Source organism: Mchenga conophoros, linkage group LG9, assembly GCF_057382185.1.
Source record: "Mchenga conophoros isolate Kocher_MC1m ecotype Shallow Benthic linkage group LG9, M_conophoros_male_GT1.1, whole genome shotgun sequence".
NCBI lineage: Eukaryota > Metazoa > Chordata > Actinopteri > Cichliformes > Cichlidae > Mchenga > Mchenga conophoros.
The window spans coordinates 3,652,153-3,677,302 of record NC_140534.1 but is presented as its reverse complement, the minus strand read 5'-3'; the positions used below and the strand labels follow the sequence as shown (position 1 = coordinate 3,677,302).

Genomic DNA, 25,150 nt, shown 5'->3' with positions numbered 1-25,150 from the left:
GACAAGCTGCTTTGAATTTGCAGCCACGTTTCTCCTTTTGTTGCCGTGAAAGCCGCAGCATTGGCACGCCCTCGGTGCCTGCTGAGAAAGGAAGTAGAGTACAGAACACACGCGTACACACACACTGCATATTGATGCAACTCAGGAAACAAGTCTATTAATAACACAGCATTTTTTCAAGACTCTGAGCTAATAAGCTTCAGTGTGGTGTTGTGTCTGGCTGCAGGTGTGATGGTATCTTTCTTCCATCCATCACCGATGTTGCAAAGAATCCAAGATGACTTATTTTCACTATTTTTACAAATCACATCCCACACTTCTCCTCAGAAGTTAAGTGATGAACGCTGTTTTATATTTCAGACTAACATGATCCCAGGTTCTCCCAGCAGCGACGACTCCAACTCCGGGGGGTTCAACAAATTAAGGAGGCGTAAACTATCATTCAGAAGACGCACAGAAAAAGGTAACCCGTCCTCCCTGGGTCTCATCAGTCAGCGTGTTTCACCGTTTCTCTGCTGAATGTTTACTCTGTGTATTATTCTTGGGCATCATTATTATTAGGAGCCAGTTTTCCTGTTTATGAACCCTGGTTACACAAAGCAGTTAGATAAACTACGGGCATGTTGTAAATGTATAAGCGCCAGGTCGTTTTCTCCTTCTAAATTCAGACAATTGTAGCTGACTCTAAAAATCTCATGTGCTTAATTAGATCATGACATTACCATGACTCCAGTAATACAGACAGAAATCTTGGAGCTACTTTTAACCAGGATGTGTCCTTTAACACACAGGACTGCTTTCTTTTATGTGCGCAATAGCTCTAAAATTAGAAACATGCTGTCTCAAAGTGACATTGAAAAGCTAGTTAATGCATTTATTACTTCAGTGCTGGAACATTCCTTATTGTCAGGCTGTTCTAAAAGCTCAAAAGCTGCAGTGACAGGACCAAAGAGGCCATCTTCTTCCCATACTGGCTCCTTTTCATTGGCTCCCTGTCAAAATCCTTCTTCTCACATAGAAATTTTGAATAACCATACATTAAAGACCCCATAGTGTACCACGTTATAATAACAGAGCTCTCAGACAGACGGCGAGCTAGAGTTTCTAAAAGTAGAATGGGAGGCTTCAACTGTCCCGCTCCTCTGGAATCAGCTCCCAGTTTGGTTCCAGGAGCATCCCTTACTAAACCTGTTATAGGTTTAGCTGCTGGTGGGCTTTCCACGATGACGAGTGTTTCTTCTCCGTTCAGTTCTTTTCGCTCCCCTGGTGTTACACAGCATTAACGTTTGTCTTCTCTCTCCCACAGTATCTGTTTCTTTCTGTCTCTCTTGTCCCACATCAATCGTGGCTGTCCCTGAGCCCGGCTCTGCCGCAGGTTTCTTCCTGTTAAAAGGGAGTTTTTCCTTCCCACTGTTACCAAGCGCTGCCCTTAGAGCACAGTCTGATTGTTGGGTTTTCTCTCCACTGTGTAGGATCTTTACCTGATAATAAAAGTGCCTTGAGGTGACTGCTGTTGTGAATCGGCACTAGATCAGATTGAATTATTTTATCTGCTTGAATGGTCAAAGAAATACTATATTAATCTTCTTACTTCTAATCCAGCTAGACTGACCATCTTCTCCTTTTTATCCATCTGTGCATCTGTCCAGATGATGCAGATGCTGGAGAAATAAAAAAGTCCCATAAGTCTGTGAGACGAAGACAGCGGGAGACGGCCCACAATCAAAAACAAGAGGAGGCGTCTAAGAGGCCATGGGGGGCACATCGAAGCTCAGTGTCCTCACATTCCAGTGGTGATGAGGTACGACTCCACACTGCCACTGTGACTGTTATACAGGACAGCACTGTAAAAACTGATGTGGATGTTTTGGTCCTGCTCCTCTTATAGGGGGAGGAGTCAGTAGTGACTGGTCTCGCCCCTCCATCTGCAATGCAAGAGAATCCACACAAGCAAGTCCCGCCCTTTACCGAGAACACCGAGGGTGATGGAGACCCCAAGCCTGGGAACACCTGCAATGCCCTGTCAGGTATGGTACGACAGAAGACACACTCATCCTTTCCCACTGCTTTGCACACTCACATACGCACCCACTCCTCCCCTCTCCACCTTCATATAGGGGCATTCTCAGGTGTGTCCAACATCTTTAGTTTCTGGGGAGAGAGCCGGGGGAGTGGTCAGTACCAGGAGGTTCCCAGCTGCAGCCTTGCCTCCCCTCCACCCCTCAACACACCACTGCACAGCTTGAGCCGCCAGCAACGCAACCAGCTGGACACACGCCTGGACCTGCTGCAGAAACAGCTCAACAGGTACAACTAGCAGGGTTGTTTTTTTCTTTTTTAATGCCTCTACAGAGAGCTTCTCCTCTCGCTGCTGCAGCAGCCCTGTAGCCTTTGGCTCAACGAGGCTCTTTCTCAGGTCCAGTTGAGATCAAACGTTTGTACTCCTCTGTGCTGAGCTGTAGCTGCTGAGAAAGACTATATCTCCACGTTAGCCTCTGCTGATAAAGGTGTGCATGTGGGGGGGACTCTGCTCATATGTGAAAGTGTTGCCGAGTTTAAAATAGCAGCAGACTGGCTCCTAATTAGCCTGAGATAGGACAAAGAGGATGAGATGCAAACTTCTGCACGCGTCCCGCACACATTTATCTACATCTGCAGTGTGACTATGCGCCAAGGCGCTTTTTTGCTGAAAAGACAAAAGAAAACTCCTGTGGGGAAAAAGAATTGCTTTACTTTTAACAGACTAACAGCAGGATGTTAAGAGAAACGCACCGTTAGCAAAACAAAGTTTCAAAAAGTGCATTCGATACGACTCGAATCAGCAGTCTGGTCCATTTATTTTTACTGCTAGCTTCCTTTCTTTTTGAAATTGACATTAATTATAGATCATCTCTTATACACTGTGAAGGTTAGAGAGTCGCATGTCAACGGACATCGGCGTGATCATGCAGCTGCTGCAGAGGCAGATGGCGCTGGTACCTCCAGCCTACAGCGCTGTTTCATCACCACCTCAGGTAATAACGCACACAGCGTATGGGACTTGTGTCAAAGAATGAACCTCACCGTCGTGGTGGGTTACACTTCACGCTCGCTAACAAGATGATGTTTTCTTTTCAGGCCTCACCCTACCCAGGTCCCGGTCCAGGACCCGGTCCGGGAGATGGAGTGGTTTCTCCTGGTACACCTCTTGAGACAGAAACACTGGCCTCTCTGTCACAGGTGAAAAACGTGCTGGCAAATCTTACCCTGCTGATCTGTCAGTAACATGTTACATTAAATCCCACAAACACTAAATAAATGCTTAATTGATTTATTTAGCATCTTGCACATGTTGTATATTTGGAGTTGAATCAGGTACCTCATCGGTGACACACCCCAATGTGTCCAAGTGAGTGGGAATCATTCTTCATTTCTTCCTGCTGTCTGCAGGAGTGTTTACAAGAAACAGTTGAAGGTTCAAGGCATTTACATCATTCTAATTGCAGACAGACCTCCCTCCTCCATATATAATATATTCTGTGAAATCTAGCTTTCCCATAAAAATGTTGAAGCTCCAGATTCAACAGTGATGTGATGATGTTTCCAAAATACAGTCTGTCCAGAATGTAAACTTCGATATGACGACACGATCCTGGAGTGCAGCATCAGGGGCGTGATCACAGAGCAGACGGCCTCTTTAGCCAAACGATCTGATACCCCCGTGTTGATATGGTGCCTGGATCATCATAATTAATGGTGGTCCAGGTTCAACACTGCAAGAGACCAATCACATTGTTGTGATGTCATAGTTTTGTAACGTTTTGTAATCCCACTCAGCAAACCCAAGCCTGTCTCCGCAGATCTGAACACAGTCGTGTCAATCATGAAACATTTTACATACATATTAACATATCAACACAGCCAAAAGCACACGTTTGGGCTTTTTGCAACATGCACAGGTATGAAGTCTTGCATGACTAATTTCTTCTGTTCTTGAAAAGCACAGAACAAATTGCAATCCCACTGACCTCTCTCTTCTTTCCCTACAGATCCTGCATTCCCAGGACTTTGAGGAGTTCCCAGCTAAAGCTCTTGACTCTCTGCAGCCCCAGGACACGTCTCTGATCAACACAAGCCAGAGCCAGCTCGCCCCTTCTGGACTGGACGGACTAGGCCAGCATCTCGGACTAGGCGGTGGAGCTGGAGTCGTTTCAGTGGCAGGTTCAGGATCAGGTCTAGGTTTAGAGTTAGGGAGTGGGGAGGGTGCAGTTTCTAGCTTAGGAGCAGGGTTAGATTTTGGTTCAGGGGTATGCATGGGTGCTGGGACAGCTGCTGCAACAGGAGTCTCACCACTGGATCCTGAAACCCCACGGAGGCTATCGCTCCAAGAACCACAGACACCCCTGGACTCACGGACACCACAGAGACACAGCTCCGACCCAGGGGGGAGCTAAAGAAGACACGGGGATGAGGGGAAGGCGAGTGGGCTCAAGGCAGGGACACGGAGAAAATGAGACTGCTGCATTCAGCAACTCTTTAAGTTCCTTCTGGTTCCACCGCTCCACGTGGCACTTTGGATTTCAGGAGACACCTACTGTACCTGCCACTTAGCCTTTTAGGGCCCCCAGCTACTGTATCTTCACTGTCAACCTCTCAATAAGGACTCACTGCCCAGAGAACGTGAAGCCAGGCAGGGGGTTGAGGCCTTTCATTATCTCCAAATGTTTCCCCTCTCCTCGGGAAACATTTGGAGCTTTCTGAGCCCCACAATGGTACGACCTTTAACCAAAACCACACACTGAGTGAACATAGTCTGGTCTGGACCTCTCAGTCGTCCTTCTTAGGATGTCGCTTTTTTCAGACTTACATATAAATGACTGCTGACTTGTAGAAGAATCCCTTTACTGCTGTATCCAGTGTTGGATGACTGACAAGTACCATCGAAGACAACATTGAACAGAATGACGAAACAAGTAGCCATTTACGTCTTGCACTGAAAATCCTATTGATACGATGATTATTCTATTCTATATGTCCATGGCGCTTCCGATAAACTCTCAAACTGGTAAATTGTAGTGTTAGCTGGCCTAACAGGAGTCCTGCTGTCTCGTCCTGTCATTGGTTCCTTCCCCCTGAAGTCCTACACCCAAGAGGTGGAGCTGATGTTCCACGCTTCCCAAGAGCACACTGGATTGGCTGGTTTGCACCTCAGGGGTGGGAACTGGAGGGTAAAAAGCCATGAATTTTCTTGATGAACATATCAGCTGCCCTGTCATAAACATTGTACAGATTTGCTAGGGAGTGAAGAACATTTGGCACGCTTAGGCAGCGTCACAAACAGGTAAACTGGCAAACTTACAAGTTTTCCACAAGAACAGTGCACCAAAAAATAAAAAACACACAAAAAACAGCTTACTAATTTCACGAGCTACGAGTTGTGACCTTACAGCAAAGTTGTGTTGGATTATTTTTGACACAATGAAGTCAGCAGTGACTGGATACTTGGATGTGTAACGTCACATCAAAGCTCATGCATAAAGGGAAAACATGTCGAGTGATTCTAGTTTATCGTAGGTTGAATTTGCTACCTCAGATTTCATTGGTTCCTTTTTCTCCTAAGCATGCACCCAGAAAGCTTCTACTATGTACATAAGCGTTTGTTATGTGAGCCGTAATTACACAAGTTTGCCAGTTTACAACGACCAGCCGAATGCGCCATTATTCTATGTACAGTATAATATGCAAACACTGGCAAGACGACAGGAGCGAGTGTGATTTAATCTTACTACGTGTGTGATAAGTTCAGGTCCAAAGCTTTTTATGTGTGCGTTCGTCCTTGTTTTTGTCTTTCTGTCTGCAGAGCCTGGTGATTAGCACGTTTGCATCCATGCACTGTCAAGGGTCGTTGGTTTTTAATTTCCAAGACAAGTTTTTGTCTAGAAAGAAAAAAAGAAGATGTGAACACCTCCATTAAACAGGCAAATGACCGTTTAGTGTTTGAATTGATAGCACAAACCCTTTACAATGTTGACATCTACAGCTGCAGAGAACACAGGAAGGAGAAACTGCACCTGACAGTTATTTTACAGCATTATTTCAATTACCTCCTACTTTGGAGTCCCAACATCTCATCCTTGTCACAAACTTTTAATGCAGATTCTTGCAGAGGTATGAAAAGGCTGTAATTACTTCATCACACCACTGCTTTATCCATGTGATAAGTTTAGAAACACAGCATGCATTACGTTTAGAAACAAACCAGTTTTGTTCTAGCTCATTAGAAATGTACTCTTTGACAGTCCTTTGATTCAGGATTGACTCTGTTCAGGTACATCAGGAGATGTGTCTGGTTCCATTTAACCTTACATGCAGTGCAGTTATCAACCAAGGGAAGAAGACGCGTAGCTTCAAACTGTTGGCGCTGCCGCCCATCTTAAATATCCATCCACAGCACTTCAGGCTGCACTTCATCAGTTCAAAGCAACAGTAAACATGTTATCAGTAACCAGTTGAATGAATAATGCCATTTCCTTCTGTTTATAAGTGCTTCTTTCGCATGAGCCATACTGTAGACAGACACGTACAGATGTGGTTTTAAAGTTTACCGACGCTCATCATGGACGTGAATGTAAAGGCAATACTGGGCTTTCAAAGGTTTCTTTGGGCTACTCTTTCCCTGGCATAGGAATAGAGCTACAGAGCTGCAGCGCTGCGTGTGGACTCTAAAGCAGTTTTGATTAACCCTAACCCCGTGCTGTAACCTAACGCATCAGGTGACGCACACAACAGTGATGTGAATGTCATCGAGGATCGTGGCATTTCCAGTCCCGAGGTCAGCTGGGACGTAGAACCACAAAATAAATCTGGTTGGATATTTGACAACTCTTCTATGAAGAATTAGTAGAGTCCAGCTAAAATGGTTGCATTCTTAAGCATGGTCCGGTTTCCACTGGTTTGTGGGCAGGACTTTGGAAAAGTTTATCTCACTTGCTTTAGTGTATGTTTAGGTTACTACCCTGTTGAAACACCTGGTCACATTCAATTTTCAACTGATGGTTTGAGGTGTTGTGGAAAAAATGTGACACGGTCTGTTTCCTTCATTGTAATATTCACGCTGTTCAATGTTCAACTGATGTTACCACCATGCTCAACAGTTGGTGGTGTTCTTGGTGTTTCTCCAAGCAAGCCTCGGGTAAATTTCGCCAAGTTTAATGGTGAAGGGCTTCCTTCTTGGACAACAATTTGTCATTCTGCTTGCAAACTGGCTTAGTTACAGACAGTGACAGTGATGTTCGAGCACGTTACAGTTTCCTCTTAGCTGAGCGTAGAAGTTTGAGTCCGACCTCAAGCAGAGCGCAGTTCTTTAGAAGTGACCCCAAGAGATTCTCTGACTCTTCCTCAGATGTACGCCGAGCTTCTTGAAATCTCTCATTGTACTGTGTTAGTCAGTCTGTTGCATTTATGGCTCAAAGGAATGTCTACAAAAGGTAAATTTCCTACTCTTCACAATGTTTGTTGTGCAGTCATTGCATCCCAGAAAAAGAACACGTCACAGAAATGACTGAAAGCCCGATACTGCCAAATCATTCATATCCAGATGTCCAGAAGCACGTATAACTAGAACTGTAAGGGTCACGAGGATGAGTCTGGGATTCACCGTTAATTACTGTAAATGGCCTAAGGAGAATGGCGTGCACTGAGCTTACAAACTGTGTGTCAAAAAGAGAACATCTATGAAGGAATAAACAGCAACACTTTTCCTAACGTGATATAGAAGATGACGCATACACTCTAAAAGATATTACTGGTCATATGGAGTAAAGGTGGAGTCTGGATCTTGTTCAGTCTGATATCCCTGTTGGTGTTCATCCTGCATTATCATTCAATTTGATTCATACAGCACCAAATCGCAACAACAGTCGCCTCAAGGCGCTTATATTGTGAGGTCGACCCTACAATAATACATACAGAGAAAAACCCAACAATCATATGACCCCCTATGAGCAGCACTTTGGCGACAGTGGGAAGGAAAAACTCCCTTTTAACAGGAAGAAACCTCCAGCAGAACCAGGCTCAGGGAGGGGCAATGATGTTGGTCCCATCAACATTGCATCTGACCAATGACATCGTCTGAGTATTCAGCTAGCATTACCCCACGAAGTTAGCTAATGATTTTAAAAACTGTCACTAACAAACCAACAAACCTGGACTAACATTACAGTGATGACACAGGAACAACACCAGTCCAGGGATATGAGATACACCCTGGAGCACACCCAGATAGCTCTGGGCAGACAGGTGTTTAAAATCATAAAAGGTGACGGATACTCCTGTATATTCGGGGAAAAAACCAGGCTGTTTTTCTGCATTAATGGTCACTTTTGCACAGTCTTTTTAAGTTCTCAAGATGAAGGAAAACAAACACCCATAACGTCTTCAAAATGTGTCTTCCCTTATACGCAGTTACATGGAAAGACCCTTTCCTGTACTACAAAATCAAAAGTTGTAATGGAGGAAGAGGGCAAGCTTGTTGTTGAAGTGCAATAGTCCTTTAAAGAGTTGAGACTTGTAGCAGCTTAACGACGTCCATTTGAATTTAAAGCACTTTATTATCATTATTATTTTTAAACAGCGCAGATGTTTAATAAAGACTCAGGAATGTGTCGCCGATGTCACAGGTCTGATTTTCCTTTGTCTCAAAGAACTCAAAACCAACCAATCAGAAAGAAACAAATTGGATGCGCGGTCACATTTCAGCAGAGTTCCCCTTTAATGCAGAAGTGTGAGGATTGTATTTCACTGTGGGTCTACGGTGTTTATTTATTGTCGTAGGATTATGTGTCTGTGGGTTTTTCACTGTTTCAGCATGTAACGGCTCTCTGTGCTCTGTCATTCTTTTGTTCACTCTGTGTCGATATTTATTCAGTATTTATCCATATTTAATTAACATTATTGTACACTAAAAAATTCTCAATCAACTCCTGCCTGCAGTCGAGGCCACATTCGGTATCTCTCACCCGTTAGTGGAAATTGCCGGTGTCTGTGCGGTGATTGGGCCGTGCGTGTGCAGCCGCTTCGTAAAGGTGCACTTTAAGTTTGAACCAAAGCAAGCCCGTGCTGTGAACAAACCACTGCTGGTGACATTGTAAACTCTAATCCAGCCCTTTCACTCCCAAAAGATTGTCGTCATTTGAGTTAAGTGCAGAAATGCAGCTGGATTGAGCGTAACTGTAAACAAAGATCTTTTTAAAGTGACTTGATTGGCGAGGGCGTGATGGGTTTGTTAGGACGATTGATGCTGTTTAGTGACGGCACTCTGGAAACAGGGATTCCAGCTTCTTTCAGATGGACTGCAGCTTTTTCCTTCTTTTCAGTATTCTATAGTCGAAGCGTGAGTGAAAGCATCGCGGGTGTTTAAAGCTGTTAAGGTGACACTGACCAAATCTGCTGAGCTCTCCTTACTACTGCACCGTACCTGGTTTCACTGCCATCACCAGTTTTGTTTGGTTTGTTCCTACCAGCAGTCCCTGCCTGTGCTCTCCAGGAAACAAAGAACTATCCTCGACCCAGTGGACCTGGCTGCTTTACAACACTTTCTTTCTTTCTTTTTTTGACAGTGCAGTCAGTGGTGTCTTTCAGCAGTGGGCTCCCATTGCCATCTCATACTGTAGTGAGTCTTCTGTTAGTGTTCAATGACAGTCACCTAGTGGCCTGAACTGTATCTTTACATTCAGAACTATGACCTCAAAACTAGAATGTGGTTGTTGTCGACTCTTCCTCCCTGACCTTGTATGTGACGGTAGACCTTAGTGCTAGAGGACACATTTATGTATGCATACTGCATATTATAACAATAGAGGGTGCACTTTCCAAGAAAAAAGACACCAAGGGAGGGGGCGGGGGGATGTTTTGGTTTGTGGGCAGTTTTTGACTTGTGGGGGCAAGTGCTTCTTCCCCTTTGCATTTAGACACACACACACACACACACACACACACAAAGATAAGAACTGCCTGCGCACTTAATACACATGCCTCCCCTTAACAGCTCTTCCATACTGCTGAGCTTTTTTCAGCTCTCTTCTACTTTCTATGAGTTCTCACAGACTTGCTATTTGTAGATATTTTGCGCACTTGAAGGAGGGAGGGGGGGTTTGGTACCGTTTACACAACACTGGATCTATTCTGCCTGTAAATACCACCTTCTATTACTTGTACAGGAATCAAACTCTTTGGCACTTGTATAGCCAGCACTATGCAGAAACCGAACTTTCTTTGGCATGCTTTGAAATGCAGAATACTATAGAGGAAAATATACAAAATAAATAAAGACTGCTCTGATTTCTTATTTTAAAAAAACAAGGAGCTGTCCATGGTAAAAATGGATGTGACGACGATGACGGTGATGAGGGTGATGAAGCTAAAGACTTTTAATATTGTACACATTTTTACTTGCATGCTGCACTGAAAAATCATCCGGCAAAGAGAAGGTTTGATGTGCAAAGCAGCTGGTTTTTGCTGTATGCTTGCAGACTGTGTGTAGAGTGAAACACTGAATTCTTCCAGGTAACGGGAGAGTTGTTATTTATATAATACATATATACATACTACTTCCAGGTCATGGAAGAGCGGGGTACTGAATAGCTGCAAACATAGTGATCTTAGATGATACAATATTATATTGTATACTTGTATCTTTGGTTGCAAACCACTGTAACAGAGTGATGCATGTGTGGCAGTCCTGGGCAGAACTGTTGACCGTTTCCAAAATATCCTGAAGCACTTGATTCCCCAAATCTGGTCTCCGGGCTGTCTCGCCTGGGGAGGTAAATAAAGTACACCTACATGAAATGCATTTTTGGACCACATCTTGCTGTTTAAGTGTGACGTGGTGAAACCTCTTAGCAATAGCATATCTTTAACGCATCTTGCTTAGAAGTCATGACATGTCCCATCAAAACCAGTACTTTTTAATCTTGTGTACTCTGGCAGTCTATGGAATACTGCTTAGCCATAAAACAGTAACGCTAAGCTCGCCAGTGAAGCAGTTCTGAAAACCCGTTTCTACAAAATTGGGAAAATGTGTAACATGTAAAAAACAAAAACAGAATTGAAACCACAAACATGACATCAAATACTGAACAGTTTTTTAACCTGTCTAGCTCCTACATATGTCAGGCAACCAGTCACACGATTGGGTTTAAAAAGAAAGCATGGTTACAATGTTTCCAGAGGGCCTGCTGCCATCCTGATGATATCTATTTCAATGAAGGCCTTTGTCATTGTCCACATTCATTAGGACAATGACAAACATTCTGCAAGTGTTCCAACAGCACAGCTCTTCAGTAAGAGTCCAGGTGCTGAACTGCAGCAAATCTACATGTTACACATAAACCCAACTTTTTTAGGAAAATCTGGGTTGTCCAAAGCACTAATGATTCATATCAAAGACTGCAAAAGGTTGGAGGGGAAACGGTGATGCTCCAGGTTCTGATTGTGTGATAGCATAAGCAAATGGTTGATCTTTATAAAATTTGAAAATTATTTCTTTCAATAAACCTCTTTGAAAGCAGATTCATTGTGACTGGACTGATTTCTGTGACATTTGCTTTGACACTTCTCGAACATTTTAGCACAGAAAAACACCTTTAAATCGGACCGGTTACTTTTGTGTGAGGTTGCTTTAAAAAGCACGTTTTCACAGGATTCTACGCAGTTGTGTAAAACTATGTACACGATTATTGCTCCCAGAGGAATTACAAGGCTAAACAGCAGCCAGGTGCTGATAATCAAATGCACTTGACTCAAGTGTGAGCACCTTTACAAAGACAGATGTTTCAGCAGGTCGGGGCATTCAGGTGTGTGTCAATGCAATACCAAGCAGGAAAGGCATCAGCAATGATCTGCCTAAGAGCAATTGTTGGTTCTTAGCAATCTGGGAAGAGTTATAATTACAATATACAAATATACAATTTCAAGTCCATTATTCTACAGCAAGAAAAAATATTCACACGTGGGAAACATTCAAGATAGACGGACTTCAGCAAAGGACAAACGTTATCAGAAAAAATGCATAAAACCCAAGAGCTACATCTCAGACTACAGGTCTCAGTTAATGTGTGAAATGTCAATGTTTATAATAGTACAACTACAAAGACATAAAGCAAATATGGCTTTTTTTGGAAGGGAGAAACACCTCTTAAAAAATATACATTTACAAAGCTTCATCTGAACAAATCACAAGACCTCTGGAACAATGACCTTAGGACAGATGAGACCAGTGTGGAGCTGTTTGGCCATAATGCACAGCATCACATGTGGTAAAACCACTATCAGTGCTGTGGTATCACTCTTCATACAAGGAGTTGAGTAAAGTGATGGAGGGACGATGCTTCACAGAGGCAGGACTGGGCAGCTCGCAGTCACTGAGTCAACTATGGAGACCTCTGTGTACTAAAGTCTTCTAGGATCAAATATGATGATTGAGCTAAAGCTTGGCCAGAGCTTGGTGATGCAAGAGAGCAATGATCCCAACCACAGCACCACATCTACATCAGAATGGCTGAAAAAGAACAAAATCAAGGTGTTGCAATGACCCAAAGTTTAGACCTCAACCTGACTTACATGCTGTGGCAGGACCTTAAGAGTGCTGCGTAAAAATGAATGTCCACGAACTTCAATGAACTGAAGCAACACTGTAAAGCAGAGTGGATTAAAATCCGTCCACAGTGCCATGTGAGACTGATACAAGTTATGACTGCTAAAGGTAGTTCTATAAGCTCCTGAAACTTTGGGTGTATTTTGTAAACAGCACAAGTTTGACAAGAGATGAATTTATATAGTTGCATGTGTGTATATGCACGAGCAGGTCTGGAGTACTGTAACCACTCTACGGCCAAGCAGGTGGCGGTAAGGTAAGCTTTCCACCACAAGGCGTCACTATAGACCTGCACTATGTCAAGTGGAGCATTTTTCCCGCTTTTGATTTTTCTGTGGCTTTTTGCAATCTCACCCCCAGAGAAGACACGCTTCCTTGCTCCAGTTTGTGAATCAGATCCAGCAGATTAGGTGGCGAGTTGTAGTAAATTAAATCGGCTGTCACTTCTGTCCCCACTACCCCCAAAAGCAACACAGTCAAAGTCAACTACTTGTATTTATACCATCAACATTAGTGGACGCGTGTGGGTTACACTTCCCCTTGGGTCTCTGTAATTTCTGTAGTTCCTGTTTAGCCGCTTGGTAACATTCCTCTGATCGGGGCGGTGTAGGGCGTCTTCCTGGGCCGCGGCCGTATCCAGAGTTCGTTCCCCGAGGCGATTGGACCGGCACCGTCCCGTAAAAGGAGTCAAACTTTTCTATTGAATGCACACGGTGTCTGTCAAAAGCCGACACGGTGAGAAAGGGATCTTCCCGGGATTCAGACGTTTTGATTGGACAGTAAGGCCGTCAAGCAGACTTTTAGTCTTCGTGCGATTGGTTAAAATGAGAGCCAGTTCGCGGTATCGTTTTGCGATTGGAGTAGAGGCAGTGCTGGGGGCGGGGCATATTTATGCAGCGTACACTCTTGGGTGGGCGGATCGTAGCGGTGACAGCGACGCTCGGAGACTCTAGACAAACTGTCAAAAAGGAGACAACTAACGGTGAGTGACGCTGAAAAATGAACGTCCCGTTTTGTGTGGTAACGCCCGGTGTGTGCGCTGAGCGCGGGGTCGGTGGGCGGAAAGCCGCAGTCTTTGTTGCAGTGAACTGACGGTGATTTTGGATGAGTGAGCTCACAGGGCGCATCGCAGCAGGGACTGAGTACGGGTGTAGGTTAATGCTGCCTTCAGGTGCGCCTCGGACACTTTTACTTTCTGAGAAGAAGTCTGCAGAATTAGCACGCTTATGCTTTAGGCTAGTTAGCACCATGGTGGTATTGTTGTCGTTAGTTTTTTAGGTTTTGTTTCTCCCTCTGAATGTCCGCTTTGCCTTCGTATTATCACAGTAGTGAGTAGATCGCGTGCATCCGTGCCACTGTTCCCGACCGCTATAGAGACAGCATGGTGAAGTTGCACTGTCACAGCAGACTCCCACACTGTTACGCAAGTTTCCCCTTTATATGTTTCTGTCGCATCTGCCCATTCATTGGCACTCTGCAAGAACGACCCCGTGAATAAAAACAATCCTCCTTACACTGTGCTGTTAGAGTGCATAGCATATGGGAGTGGGTTCCTCCGAGCTTCGAGGAGGACAGACTACGCGAGCTGTCCTGTCAAGACATTTTGAGCAGCCAGCACTTCATTTCATGCACAGATTGCAGCTTTTTTTTGTCATGGTATGGCATGGCCAGTCATGGTAAAAAATATGTTTTTCCCACAGCTAAAAAAACAAAAGTGAAACTAACGCAGCAAGTGCCAAAGTGCAGTTTTTCTAGTAGCCACTTTTGAAGCTGGCTCCCAAAGGGAGTCTAACATTAAAATGCTCAACATACCAATATTTTTAAAAAGCACTCTCTTTCACTCTCTGTGGATAAAAACTGTATGGTGTGTGGGATTTTCCTCATAGCTTTAGCTGAAAACTTGGCACCCCACCCTCATGCCCAGATACGGTCACATCTTGGTCCAAAAACCAATGTGGTGAAGGACTAAAACTCGTGTTTGTGTTTTATAATGCAGAGTTCAACCGTTAGCAGATGTCATGGTTGCAACGTCCGTCTTTTATGTACAGTGTGTGAGGAAAGCAATGTGTAGCAAGCAGACCGTTGAACATGCTCAGCTTTACTTGAGGAACAGTGGCCCACACTGGTTTTCAGACTTATTGGAGAAACCTTCTTTATGCTGGCTCCTCTGTAGTAGGTGTGTGTGTGTGTGTGTGTGTGTGTGTGTGTGTGTGTTTGTGTGTGTGTGTGTGTGGAAAGGATAGTTATAGGTAGCACAAAAGCTTCAGGAGTTGTATGGACTGAGCATTGAACTATTTGTTATCGAACCCTTTCAGAGGAATATTCACTGAGTAATGTTTTGGTCTGCAGCTGCACGTGTTGTAGTCTCTGTGAGACCCCTCTGCCTGCCACGCACTCTCATCCATGACACATCCAATTTTCAGAGGGATGCTGTATCTGCTGGCACTGTTGTTTTAACTCTTATCACAGCTTGTTACACTGTTACACTGCTCTTAATGTTGCTAATGGCTGTTTAATATTTAAAGAATAAACCCCAGGCTTTCCCTATTATGGCAGAAATTGGGTAGCAACACAGTATAGGTTGGATATCAGTGTGAGAACCGTGTTGACTGATGTCAGCATATCTGCAAACAAGATGGATTTGCTGATGTCACTGTCCCACATTTATCTGCTGTGTCACACTGTTTTTGCTCTGGCCAAATGTTCAAGGATAGTGTGGTGAATTCTGTCATATGTCACAGTGAAGGTTTGTTTCCTTGGAGCAGACTGGGTGGGGACTGCACCATCATGCCGAGTCATAGTTATCGTCCCGCTGATAGTTGCTGAATAGCATCGCCTCGTTAGCCAAGAATAAAGCTGTAACTGTCGTACCTGTAGAGGATTCTTAACGCAGTAGCACATCGTCCGTATGTCAAACCTCGGCTGTCTCGGAGCGTTCCAACCAGGTTTAGCTTCATCCCTAATGCACCAATCACTTTCCAGCTTGAACCCACATCTGTCCATCTTAATTAGTGGGTGGAGCTTGCTCAGTTTTCCTAACAGCTTCATTCTGTCGTCAAGCTAGTCGTTCTTTGGGCAACAGGATTGCATCATCACTATATGTGACACAGCACAGGAACAGCCTAGTAGTGATGTAATCAAGAACAACCGGGCTTTCCGTTATTGCCCACATGCGTCCTCTTTGCGTCATTGTCTGCAGAGAAAACTAAAACTATGTCTGGAAAGTTTTATTGAACGGGTTCTGATGTGTGAGCTTCAAAACGATGATGAGCCGCTCAGTGCAGCCTCGTGTGAGCTGGCCAGTCAGTCAGCGAAACTTAGTGATGCTGGAAACCTTCCACGTTTAGCCTGCGGCGCTAATGCTGTCAATCAGTCGGTTACATCTTGTAAACTTAGTGAAGTTTTTATTACAAGTTAATTATATATATATATTTACCAGAGTGATGTATTTGAGTATTTATCAGGTTGCATCTTTACCAAACACCTTCTAGTATTGAGCATCTATATGAGTAGATTGTGGGCTTGGATTCTGCATGCTGCGTCACATCAGGTGTTTCTGCAGGTTTTCTGTGTTGAATGTCATTTGGTAACTTTTTTTATTCTGCTGTTCCAAGCACGTGTGCATTGCCTCCTTTACATGCAACCTTGCGCCTCCACCTGCACTGCAGTTTAGCAGTGAATTTATCACAGAAATTGATATAAAGAGGACTGACAGCAGAGGATTGACCCTCGGTAGCAGCCTCCCTCCCTTCATCACTCCTTCTATCCAGATTACTCTCCAATCCTGTAGCAGCCAGATTACTGAGTGGTGGGGAAATAAGAGGTGGGACTGATCTAAGGCCCTGGATGATTATGGACCTGATCCAGTCAGATCCCTACAATGTCCTGATGCTGTAAGTCCACCCGCAGCCCTGACGGTTATCAAACAGTCTGTTTGGTGAGCTACTGCCACTCCAGCTTTCACAGGAGTGGCTGAAACACTGGGTGTTTGTGTCTGATCATTTCCTTTCTAGGGTACGATGCACATCTCCTGTTCTCTGTGTCGCTGAAACAGTTTTTTATGTTTTACTCTTGTTCAGAAGAGAAAGTACCTCAAAAGTCTTTTACTACATCTGTTTGATAGAAGAACGGCAGCACCGAGCGTCTGCCAGAGCCCACGTTTCCACTGGAACATCTGGTTTCTTCTCTTCCTATTTTATAACTCTACAAGTTCCCAACTTTTCATATTCTATTACAGGACATCTGCCACTGTCTGGCCACTTTTACATTTGGGGGAAATAATTCAGCAGGGGAAAAAATATTTTTCTGGCGGTTGTTGGCCCGATTATTGAACCATTTGTGAATATTCGCAGCAGTAGTTGTCGTCCTTCTCATCAAGCTTCACGCTGATGGTCTCATTCCAGCCTTGTGCAGGTTTAAAATCCTGTCTCTGACGTCCTTTGGCAGCTCTTTGGTGTTGCTCATGACTGTGGAGAGGTTGAGATAGAAGGAATGAATAGAGGGACCAAAACCTCTCGTACAGTTTCTTCCCCTCTGGACTCGTGAACAACAACCGTATGACTGTTGGCACCACAAACACACGACCCTGCACGGTGTTCTCTGCATCTGCTCCATGTTTGCACTGATCGTATATCTGTCTGCTTAGCACTTTTAATTTTTATGTTTATTTAAGTGTTGTCTTACAGTATGTTTTGCACTAAGTACTGCAGCAATTTCCTAATGTTGTAAACCTGGTTCTGTGGACGGCTTGATAAACATAACCAGTAGAGATCAGGATCTGTAACTCGGAGTGTTTGTGATCTGTGCGCACACATGCACACAGTCTGTGGAAGCCAACGTTCTGGTCAGATACTTATTTCCTCAAAGGCATGCAAATCGATTTGTAACCTTTGTCTCACGTTTCTCTGGATTTTCTGTTCTGTCTCTCCATTAAAATGAAACTACCATCAAAATCGGAGACTGTCCAGTTCTTACAATTACAGCTGTAGGAACTGATTATTTCAGCAGGGGATCAAATAATTAATTCCATCACTGTAATACCCAGCTGCCTCTTGCCAAAGTCAAATACCACTCAGTAGTTTTAAAGCTGTGCACAGTTTGAATTTCTTGGAAAAACTCTGAGATGGGACTTGATGGTAGCCCACTGCTGAAGTAGGCAGTGCAGATCCACGGCTGAAAACACTGTAAGAAAAACTGCAGTTGTGTGCCAAAATCCAGTGTGACAACTAAGATTTGTTTAGGGAGTGAAAAGAGACCATCTAGTAGATTAAAGCTGAAAGTCTGGACTTAGAGCTGGGCGATATGAGATTTTTTCATATCACGATATGTTTTTTTCATTTCAGGCGATAACGATATCTATCACGATATAAGCCAAATAACTATATTTGTAAGATTTAAATGTGCCGTTGCTCACAAGTAAAATGTGAAATAATCAGCAGCTTGTTTTTATTTAAATATTTATTTCCCATAATAAGTTCAACAGGGTAGATGTACTTAAGGAACATGAGACTTTTTCAGATAAATAAAGGCAAATATTGCAAACTACACAAAAGGCAGCCGCTAAAGCGTTTAAGTTTCAAAATAGAACAAACAAAACAGACTAAATTGTCAATTCCACTTAGAAACAAAATATTAATTCTAAAAATAAATCTTAGTTTGTTTTACAGAAGAACAGACAAAACTGACTAACTTTTGTCAATATCAAATAAACTGAGAACTAAAAGGAAATTCTCAATCTCTCCTTGTTGTATAGCTGAGCTTTTCAAACAGTTTTAACAGTTACTTTAGTCTGACAAAAGCCGAATGATGAATTAGCGCTTCCAGTCAGAGACTGAGGCTACGTCCACACGTACACGGGTATTTTTGAAAACGGAGATTTTCCGTTTTCGTTTTAAAAAAATAATCCCGTCCACACATAAAGGCAGAAATGAAGGAAAACGCTGCTATGAACATGCCAAAGCAGCAGGTGGCGCTAGATTCCTAACCGTGCAGAAATGTTGGCCAATCAGAAGTCTAGAAGCCTCGGTGGGAAAAAGTAAACAAAGCTGGGGCATAGAAGCAGAACCGAGTCGTATGTGTGGACGGACAGTAACTGTGTGTATATGTAAGCATTTAAACACTGCAGAGAGTAGAATTAACAGTATTGTAGAAATTCATTTCACCGAAACAATAACGTGGCGCACAGTGTGACGCATGCACCAGTTTATTGTATTTCCAGACTTGCTTTCGGCACAATTTACAGTGCACGCTACTCTGTTTTTTGTCAGACTTGAAATAGCCGAAATACCTTCACACTACGGAACTTCTATGGCTCTTCCGTTTGACAATCTCTCCGGCATTGGAACCATCATCGGTTTTCTCTTCGGTCACGCTCGGTTGATTTTTCTAGTCGGCACACTCATTTCCTCCATTACCCGCTGGCTGCTTCCCAAACAAACACACATGTGCAGCTTGGCACTTGTGCTGTACGTAACAAGTCACGCGACGTGACGCTGCGGCTGTGATTGGTTCGGCTCTGCGCTACTTAATTTGGATTGGCTGACCTTTTTTTTTTTTTTTTTTTTTTTTAAGAGGACAAGAGCGGCGAGGTCTATCGCGATAGCTTAATTTCTCTATCGAGTAAAAGTTATATCGCGATACATATCGTTATCGTTCTATCGCCCAGCTCTATCTGGACTTTATCTGAGTTGTTTCATTTAAAGTCAGTGTGGTAACGTACCAGAATGTCTCTGTGCAGATATTTATGGACCTCACTGCTGTGGTTACCTTCACCGACTGTGGCACCTGCCACACTTCAGCTTTGCCTGGTCACATACCTCGTCACCAACACAAGGCTTCTGTAACCTTGTGAAAACTGAATGTTGGCGTATCAGAGTAGACTGACTTTCAATCCTGCATCATTAGTAGGGCTGTGCGATATGACCAAAGTCTCATATCCCGATATAAGACATTTATCGTCCTGACAACGATATAAATCACAGAAATGTAATATTTTCTGTAGGGCTGCACGATTTTGCATAAAATGAGAATCACGATTTCTTGGCTTAGAATTGAGATCACGATTCTCTCACCATTTTCTTTTCCAGTATAAATATTTATTGCATTTATTAACTGCACATCAACTTCGTAACAGTTGAGACTGAACATAAAAACAATAAATAAACATAAAAACAACAAATGTCTCACGTTTTGTTGTTGTCCTGCTTGAAATTCCGTCTCCACCGTTGCTCGACGCTGCGTGTACAGAGCAGGTAGTGCAACAACAGAAAAATAGTTGCGGGACGGCACTGTGTAGCGTTTGTCTAGGGTGTTGATCATTTTCCTAAATCCCTCGTTTTGCCCAGTGTTGATGGAGCCATATCTGTGGTCAGGTGATAAGTGATAGCCTCCGTAATGTCTTTGTGCCTGCGGGAGGTCGACGGGTAAAGGGAAGCGCTGTATAAGGTTCCCGTTATTGGTGTTTGGGTGGTTGACCGGGACGGATTTTCTCCTGTCACTTTCTCGTCATCCCTGACGTGCTCTCCGTGGTTTTTTCCCTGCTAATTTTAGCATCACACGGCACAGCTTCTGTATCACGTGGTATAAGGCTCCGCCCTTGTCATTTGTCGAGCAGGAAGAGTGAGTGCTTGTTTTCATGCAGAGTACGTCCCGGATCAAAATGCGGTACAATCGTCGTCTTATTTTTTTTTCTTTAAATCGTTGTCATTTGGAAATGAGATCGCACATAAGTATGAATCGAGATCGCGATTTTCTAACGATTAATCGTGCAGCCCTCATTTTCTGTAAATTCTGTGAATCTCGGGCAGCTCGACTTGCGTGAAGTGTTTCCAGCTGCGCGTGGTGTAGCTGCAGTCGAGTGTTTTAACCAATGAAACGATACATTTTTAGACATAAGTTGTAACGGCCGACATTTTCTTTAAAAGTTTGAGTCTAAGGTTTATTTTTTAGCACCTGACGGCTCTTTTTTTCTTCTCATCTGTAAACTCTCTGCATCTTTCACGTGATTCAGTTTATTTTGAAAAGTCTCAACAGGATCTTGAGCTTTATTGTGAAAGGTTTAGTAGAAAACAAACAAGCGGACAGCAGAGCCACGATGGTTTTACCGTCATTGTTGCTAACGACAACACGTAAAAACAGGCACTTGTCCGTGTGGTTATATTAAATATAAGAGAAAGAGAGAACTTAAGATAAGATAAGACTTTATTGATCCCACAGCGGGGAAATTTTTGCATCACCTCAGCTCAGGTACAGATATATGAAGGAAATACAAAAATACAATTAAGTACAATCAATGAAAAAAAGTAAGATAACACACTATATACAATGGTAGCATACACAGTATGTGATTGTGGATATAGTTGGAAATATGGAAGACATAAACTATATAGCTTGGAAGGTCATGGAAAGTCCATTATGCATGAAGTGGTGACCGTGGATGTTCACAGTGTCCAGTGACTCATGACATCGTGATTGAGGAGTTATAGAGTCTAACTGCTAACTTTAAGACATGAATAAAGTCACTACAGTCACCATCAGAACCATGAACAAATATCGCTGTAAACAGTTTATTTTACGACACCACGAAACAAACGATGGCATCATAGATAACGATGGACGTTTTTATATCGTCAGCTGATATATATGGTTATATCGAACAGGCCTAATCATTGGTGAGGAGCATGTTTGTGGGCGTGTCTGGCTGAACTGGTTCTGTCGCTGGCACATCGTCACAGGCTGCCAGCTGCATTTATTGTCATAATAAATTTCCAGAGTGAAGCTTATTCTCTTACAGCTTGTTGGCCACGCACTGAGACCTTTCTGTTACGTAGGTCGGCTCATGTATGGTGAAAACTCGTTAATGTGCAGTCGCTGGATTGGTTTCTTCTCCTTCTTTTCCACTACTGTAGCATGTGAAGGATGATCATACAGTGCTGAGGTTTATTTCCTGTTTTAAATCTCTCAAGCTTGGGTGGAATTACTAATGCTGCTTTTATCTTTTGTTGGATTGCATGTGTTTAAATAAATAATCAGCCCAAAGCATGCACGGACACTCCCTGAAATGACAGGTGATCTAAAAAACTAAAAGCATTTGTTGACACACGTCGAGTGTCCGCAGCTTCAAACATTTGGCTGTTTTCCCCCAAGAATGAAAAGAATTGTTGAGCATATCAGAGAGTAAAGTAGCATAAAATATGTGACAGGTAAATGTTGTGAAACTTTGAATGAAAAGGTCTCTTATTGTTATGAAGAAGATTCCTTTTTCCTAACCTAAAGACTCTAAATCAAACAGTGAGTGAAGGTCAGGTAACCAGGGTAACGTCGTCTCTGAGGGTGCAAACAACTCTTACTTTACAAATTACACACATGGCACACTTACATGGGATTAGCTTAGACAACAGACTCCACAGTTGTCCCATATTTATAAAGGGTAGCTTTTGTTTAGCTGGTGTAAACCTGTCGTGAAATGCAGATGTAGGAGTTTTCATTTCACAGGAGTCGTATTTTCTAACCCACAGGTTCCTCTAATAATACCAGTCCTGTGCAAATAAGCATGCACTGCACAGAGCAGGAAACCTGCACCTTAATGCTTTAGCTGGATGAGGTTTGGCTCGACCCCAGATTTGTTAGTTCGTCAAAAGCGATGTTGGCTCTGTTGTCACAGCCACACATCTGTAAGGTCAAACCTACTGACGAGGTTGGTGTGATGTAAACTACATGTAAAGAGCTGTGGCTGCTCCACTCTGGCATCAAGCACTGGTTGCTGTTTAATGCTGCGGATGCAGTTTAGTAGAAACTCATTCATAAACGTTTCCCTTTCATGCTCAGAATAACTACGAAAATGTTCAGCGCTGCGTTCAGTGGCTAAAGGTAGAGGTCTGAAACCAGGCTCGGTCGGTGCTGGCTCTGCAGCCCAGGCTTTTATACTTACGTCCAGTAAATCTTTGATCTGTGTGTGTTAATCTATTTAGTGTTTTTGTACTTTTAGGTTTAATGCTCACTCTGCAGTCATATATCTTTGAGGAGCCAGGACAGCTTGGCTGGGCTTCAGCAACAAACCGACTGGTTCAGGGTTGGAAAAAAGATCAGTCTGGGTTTAATCTTAAAATAATACAAACTTGTAGGATTGTGAGTGTTGGTCTGCTCTTGTTTAATATCTGATTGGTTGATGTTCATTAAAAAAAGACTAAAAATGCCCAAAGAGAGACTTAGGAAGGAAGAAATAAAGGAAGGAAGGGCTGAGGAGGGAAATAATGAGGCAGGCAGGGAAGGGTGGAAGGAAAAACAAGTTCTTAGTTACTGCGATGGAGTTTGTCTGTGTTCTTCTCAGGCTGTGGAGTGTCATCCTTGCCCTTGTTCTCTTCATCCTGACACCTGAAACACTCACCTCACCATGGCTGACATCACGATTGTTTTAAAATCTGAAACAGAGAAAGCCCCCAGCAGTCACGTGAAACTCAATATTAGATTAGGTTAGAAGTGGGATTTAGGAAAGCCGATCAGTGCTCCACAGTCAGATCATCTGACTAAAGCAGGATACTGTCTTTAAGGTCATTCCAGCCTCTGTCTAGGAATCAGGAAGCAGAGGAAATCCATCATCCATGTGACTGTGTGCAGCCAAACAATGCAGACGGCAGTTTAGTGTGGGACTCCTTACACAGTGGGGCCTCCCCGTTCTTTCAAACCTGAGAAGTTGAAGCTTTTCTTTGAATGTGCGTCCTTTCCTCCTGAGCTCGGCCCGACCTTCTCTTCTTGATCCCTCAGCTGCCACGCTGCAGCTTTGATGTCAGGAACACGGAGGGCCAGCTGGTGCGTTTCAGCATTTCTCTGGGTGAAGTCTGAAGTAGATCACTTTGGTGTAAGTTATAGATTATCACTCCTAACTTAGCTACACCCCAGCACTGAAAAGGCGCGTGGGTGGAAAGCTGTCTGTGCCTTGTTTCACAAGTCATATTTACCTGTCAGGACAAGACTGCTGTCACGTGCTCGGCCACCTGAAGGGAATCGGTGAGATATTATCTGTGCTCAGTCTGGCAGCAGACGGCTGTTTTACTGCAGTGCACCAGAGTCCGTTTAAGAACAAGTTCTTTATGATAGGTACATGTTTTCATGAACGGCAGGAAACATCTTTACGATGAGACGATCTGCTGCACCTGCTGCTTTCTGGCTCGTCACTTATTGGCTCTTTGGTAGGAGGGGCGGGACGACTGCCATCTATTCATTACAGAACTCCCTTATACGTTTCCCTTTAGGGTCTGTGGATGTTTCCTACGTATTAGGTCTCCAAGGCGCAGAGCAAGGGCAGTGGGTGTGTAACCCAGTGAGCGAGTGACATAAAATCTGTACCAAATCTTACGTCACTGTCACAACTTTGGGTTTTCATTTGTTTGTTAGACAGTATGGTAAATAAATCCTTGACTTCATTAGTTTCTTTTGCTTTGTAGTTTCCTCAAAAGGAAGAAAACGAGCTAAAGCTTCATTTGGACCCACACCTCCCAGCCCATTGAGGGGTGCTTAAATATTTAACTATACAAGACTAGAACACAGCCGTACACTCTGCCACACAGATGGAAGCATTTAGGATTGGAAGCCATCAGCACTCAGCACCACACTGGTAAATATCCAGACCTGCCTGTAACACTTCCATCCTGATTATGTAGGACTAAAAGTATTTTACTGTAAAGTCGTTGAAATGATGATTCCCTGTTGATGAGCGTGCTAACACTCATCAACAGTCTGAACCACACTCGACTGGCTGGGATTGACTCAGCTTACATCGAGGCATCAGTCACAGGTCAGCATGCTCATATTCCTCCAGTGTTCGGAAAGCGTGCAGTCAGGCAGGTGGTCAGGTCGTAGTTTGTCCAAACTTGAAATGAGTTCCTGCTGTTCACCAACAGAGTTTTATAACGTAATGAGTTTGAGCTCATTACGAATTATTTTGAAGGAGCTAAGAACCGAGCGAACTTCTGGTCCTCAGCGATGTGTCAGATCCTGAGCCCGTTTCTATCAGGCATGAGTTCAGAGAAACACAAACACTCCTTTCTCTTCCAGGAAGACAGAGGAAAACATTTTGCTTGACTCAGGTTCACCTCTTAACTCTCAAAGAATTATTTATCACTATTGATTTCATGCTGAGTCAATATGGCAGCCATTACATGTTGTGCACTGTTACAGAGGTCAGACTTCTTAAGGGATGCAAAGCAGTTCATCAGTGATGACTGGCATCTCGGGCAGGTTCTGTTAGTCCTAACGAGTCGAAGATCCCCGGTTCCATCCTGGGGGAGAACACAAATGCCTTTGGGGTTGTGACGGGCATCCGCCATAAAAATCTGCCAATCAAATATGTGATGCTACGTGCTGTGACAACTCCGTGTGAACGAAGCAGCAATGCAAAGCAGCTTTATTCTATTCAGCCATCACCCATTACGACTGTACCCACTGGTGATGATTCAAAGACATGCCGTCAGTGGGGTTAGGTGAGTGCCGGTGGTCGTCTGTCACTCTGTGTTGGCGACC

At 43.6% G+C, this 25,150-nt stretch overlaps 2 protein-coding genes across 12 annotated transcripts in view; both read left to right on the top strand.

The window, feature by feature from the left end:
• Positions 1-9,864, top strand: part of kcnh2b (potassium voltage-gated channel, subfamily H (eag-related), member 2b) — a 245,359-nt gene extending 235,495 nt beyond the window's left edge. For both annotated transcript variants that reach the window (XM_085286176.1, XM_085286177.1), the window contains 7 exons: positions 361-463; positions 1,650-1,801; positions 1,889-2,027; positions 2,118-2,307; positions 2,909-3,014; positions 3,118-3,219; positions 4,029-9,864. In XM_085286176.1, coding sequence (XP_085142302.1) covers positions 361-463; positions 1,650-1,801; positions 1,889-2,027; positions 2,118-2,307; positions 2,909-3,014; positions 3,118-3,219; positions 4,029-4,433 — 1,197 coding nt within the window. In that variant the 3' untranslated portion in view covers positions 4,434-9,864. The remainder of the gene's footprint in view (positions 1-360; positions 464-1,649; positions 1,802-1,888; positions 2,028-2,117; positions 2,308-2,908; positions 3,015-3,117; positions 3,220-4,028) is intronic.
• Positions 9,865-13,503: 3,639 nt separating this feature from the next.
• LOC146566625 (uncharacterized) overlaps positions 13,504-25,150 on the top strand; it is a 120,184-nt gene continuing 108,537 nt past the window's right edge. For all 10 annotated transcript variants that reach the window (XM_085286163.1, XM_085286164.1, XM_085286167.1 and 7 more), the window contains exon 1: positions 13,504-13,616. In XM_085286163.1, coding sequence (XP_085142289.1) covers positions 13,526-13,616 — 91 coding nt within the window. In that variant the 5' untranslated portion in view covers positions 13,504-13,525. The remainder of the gene's footprint in view (positions 13,617-25,150) is intronic.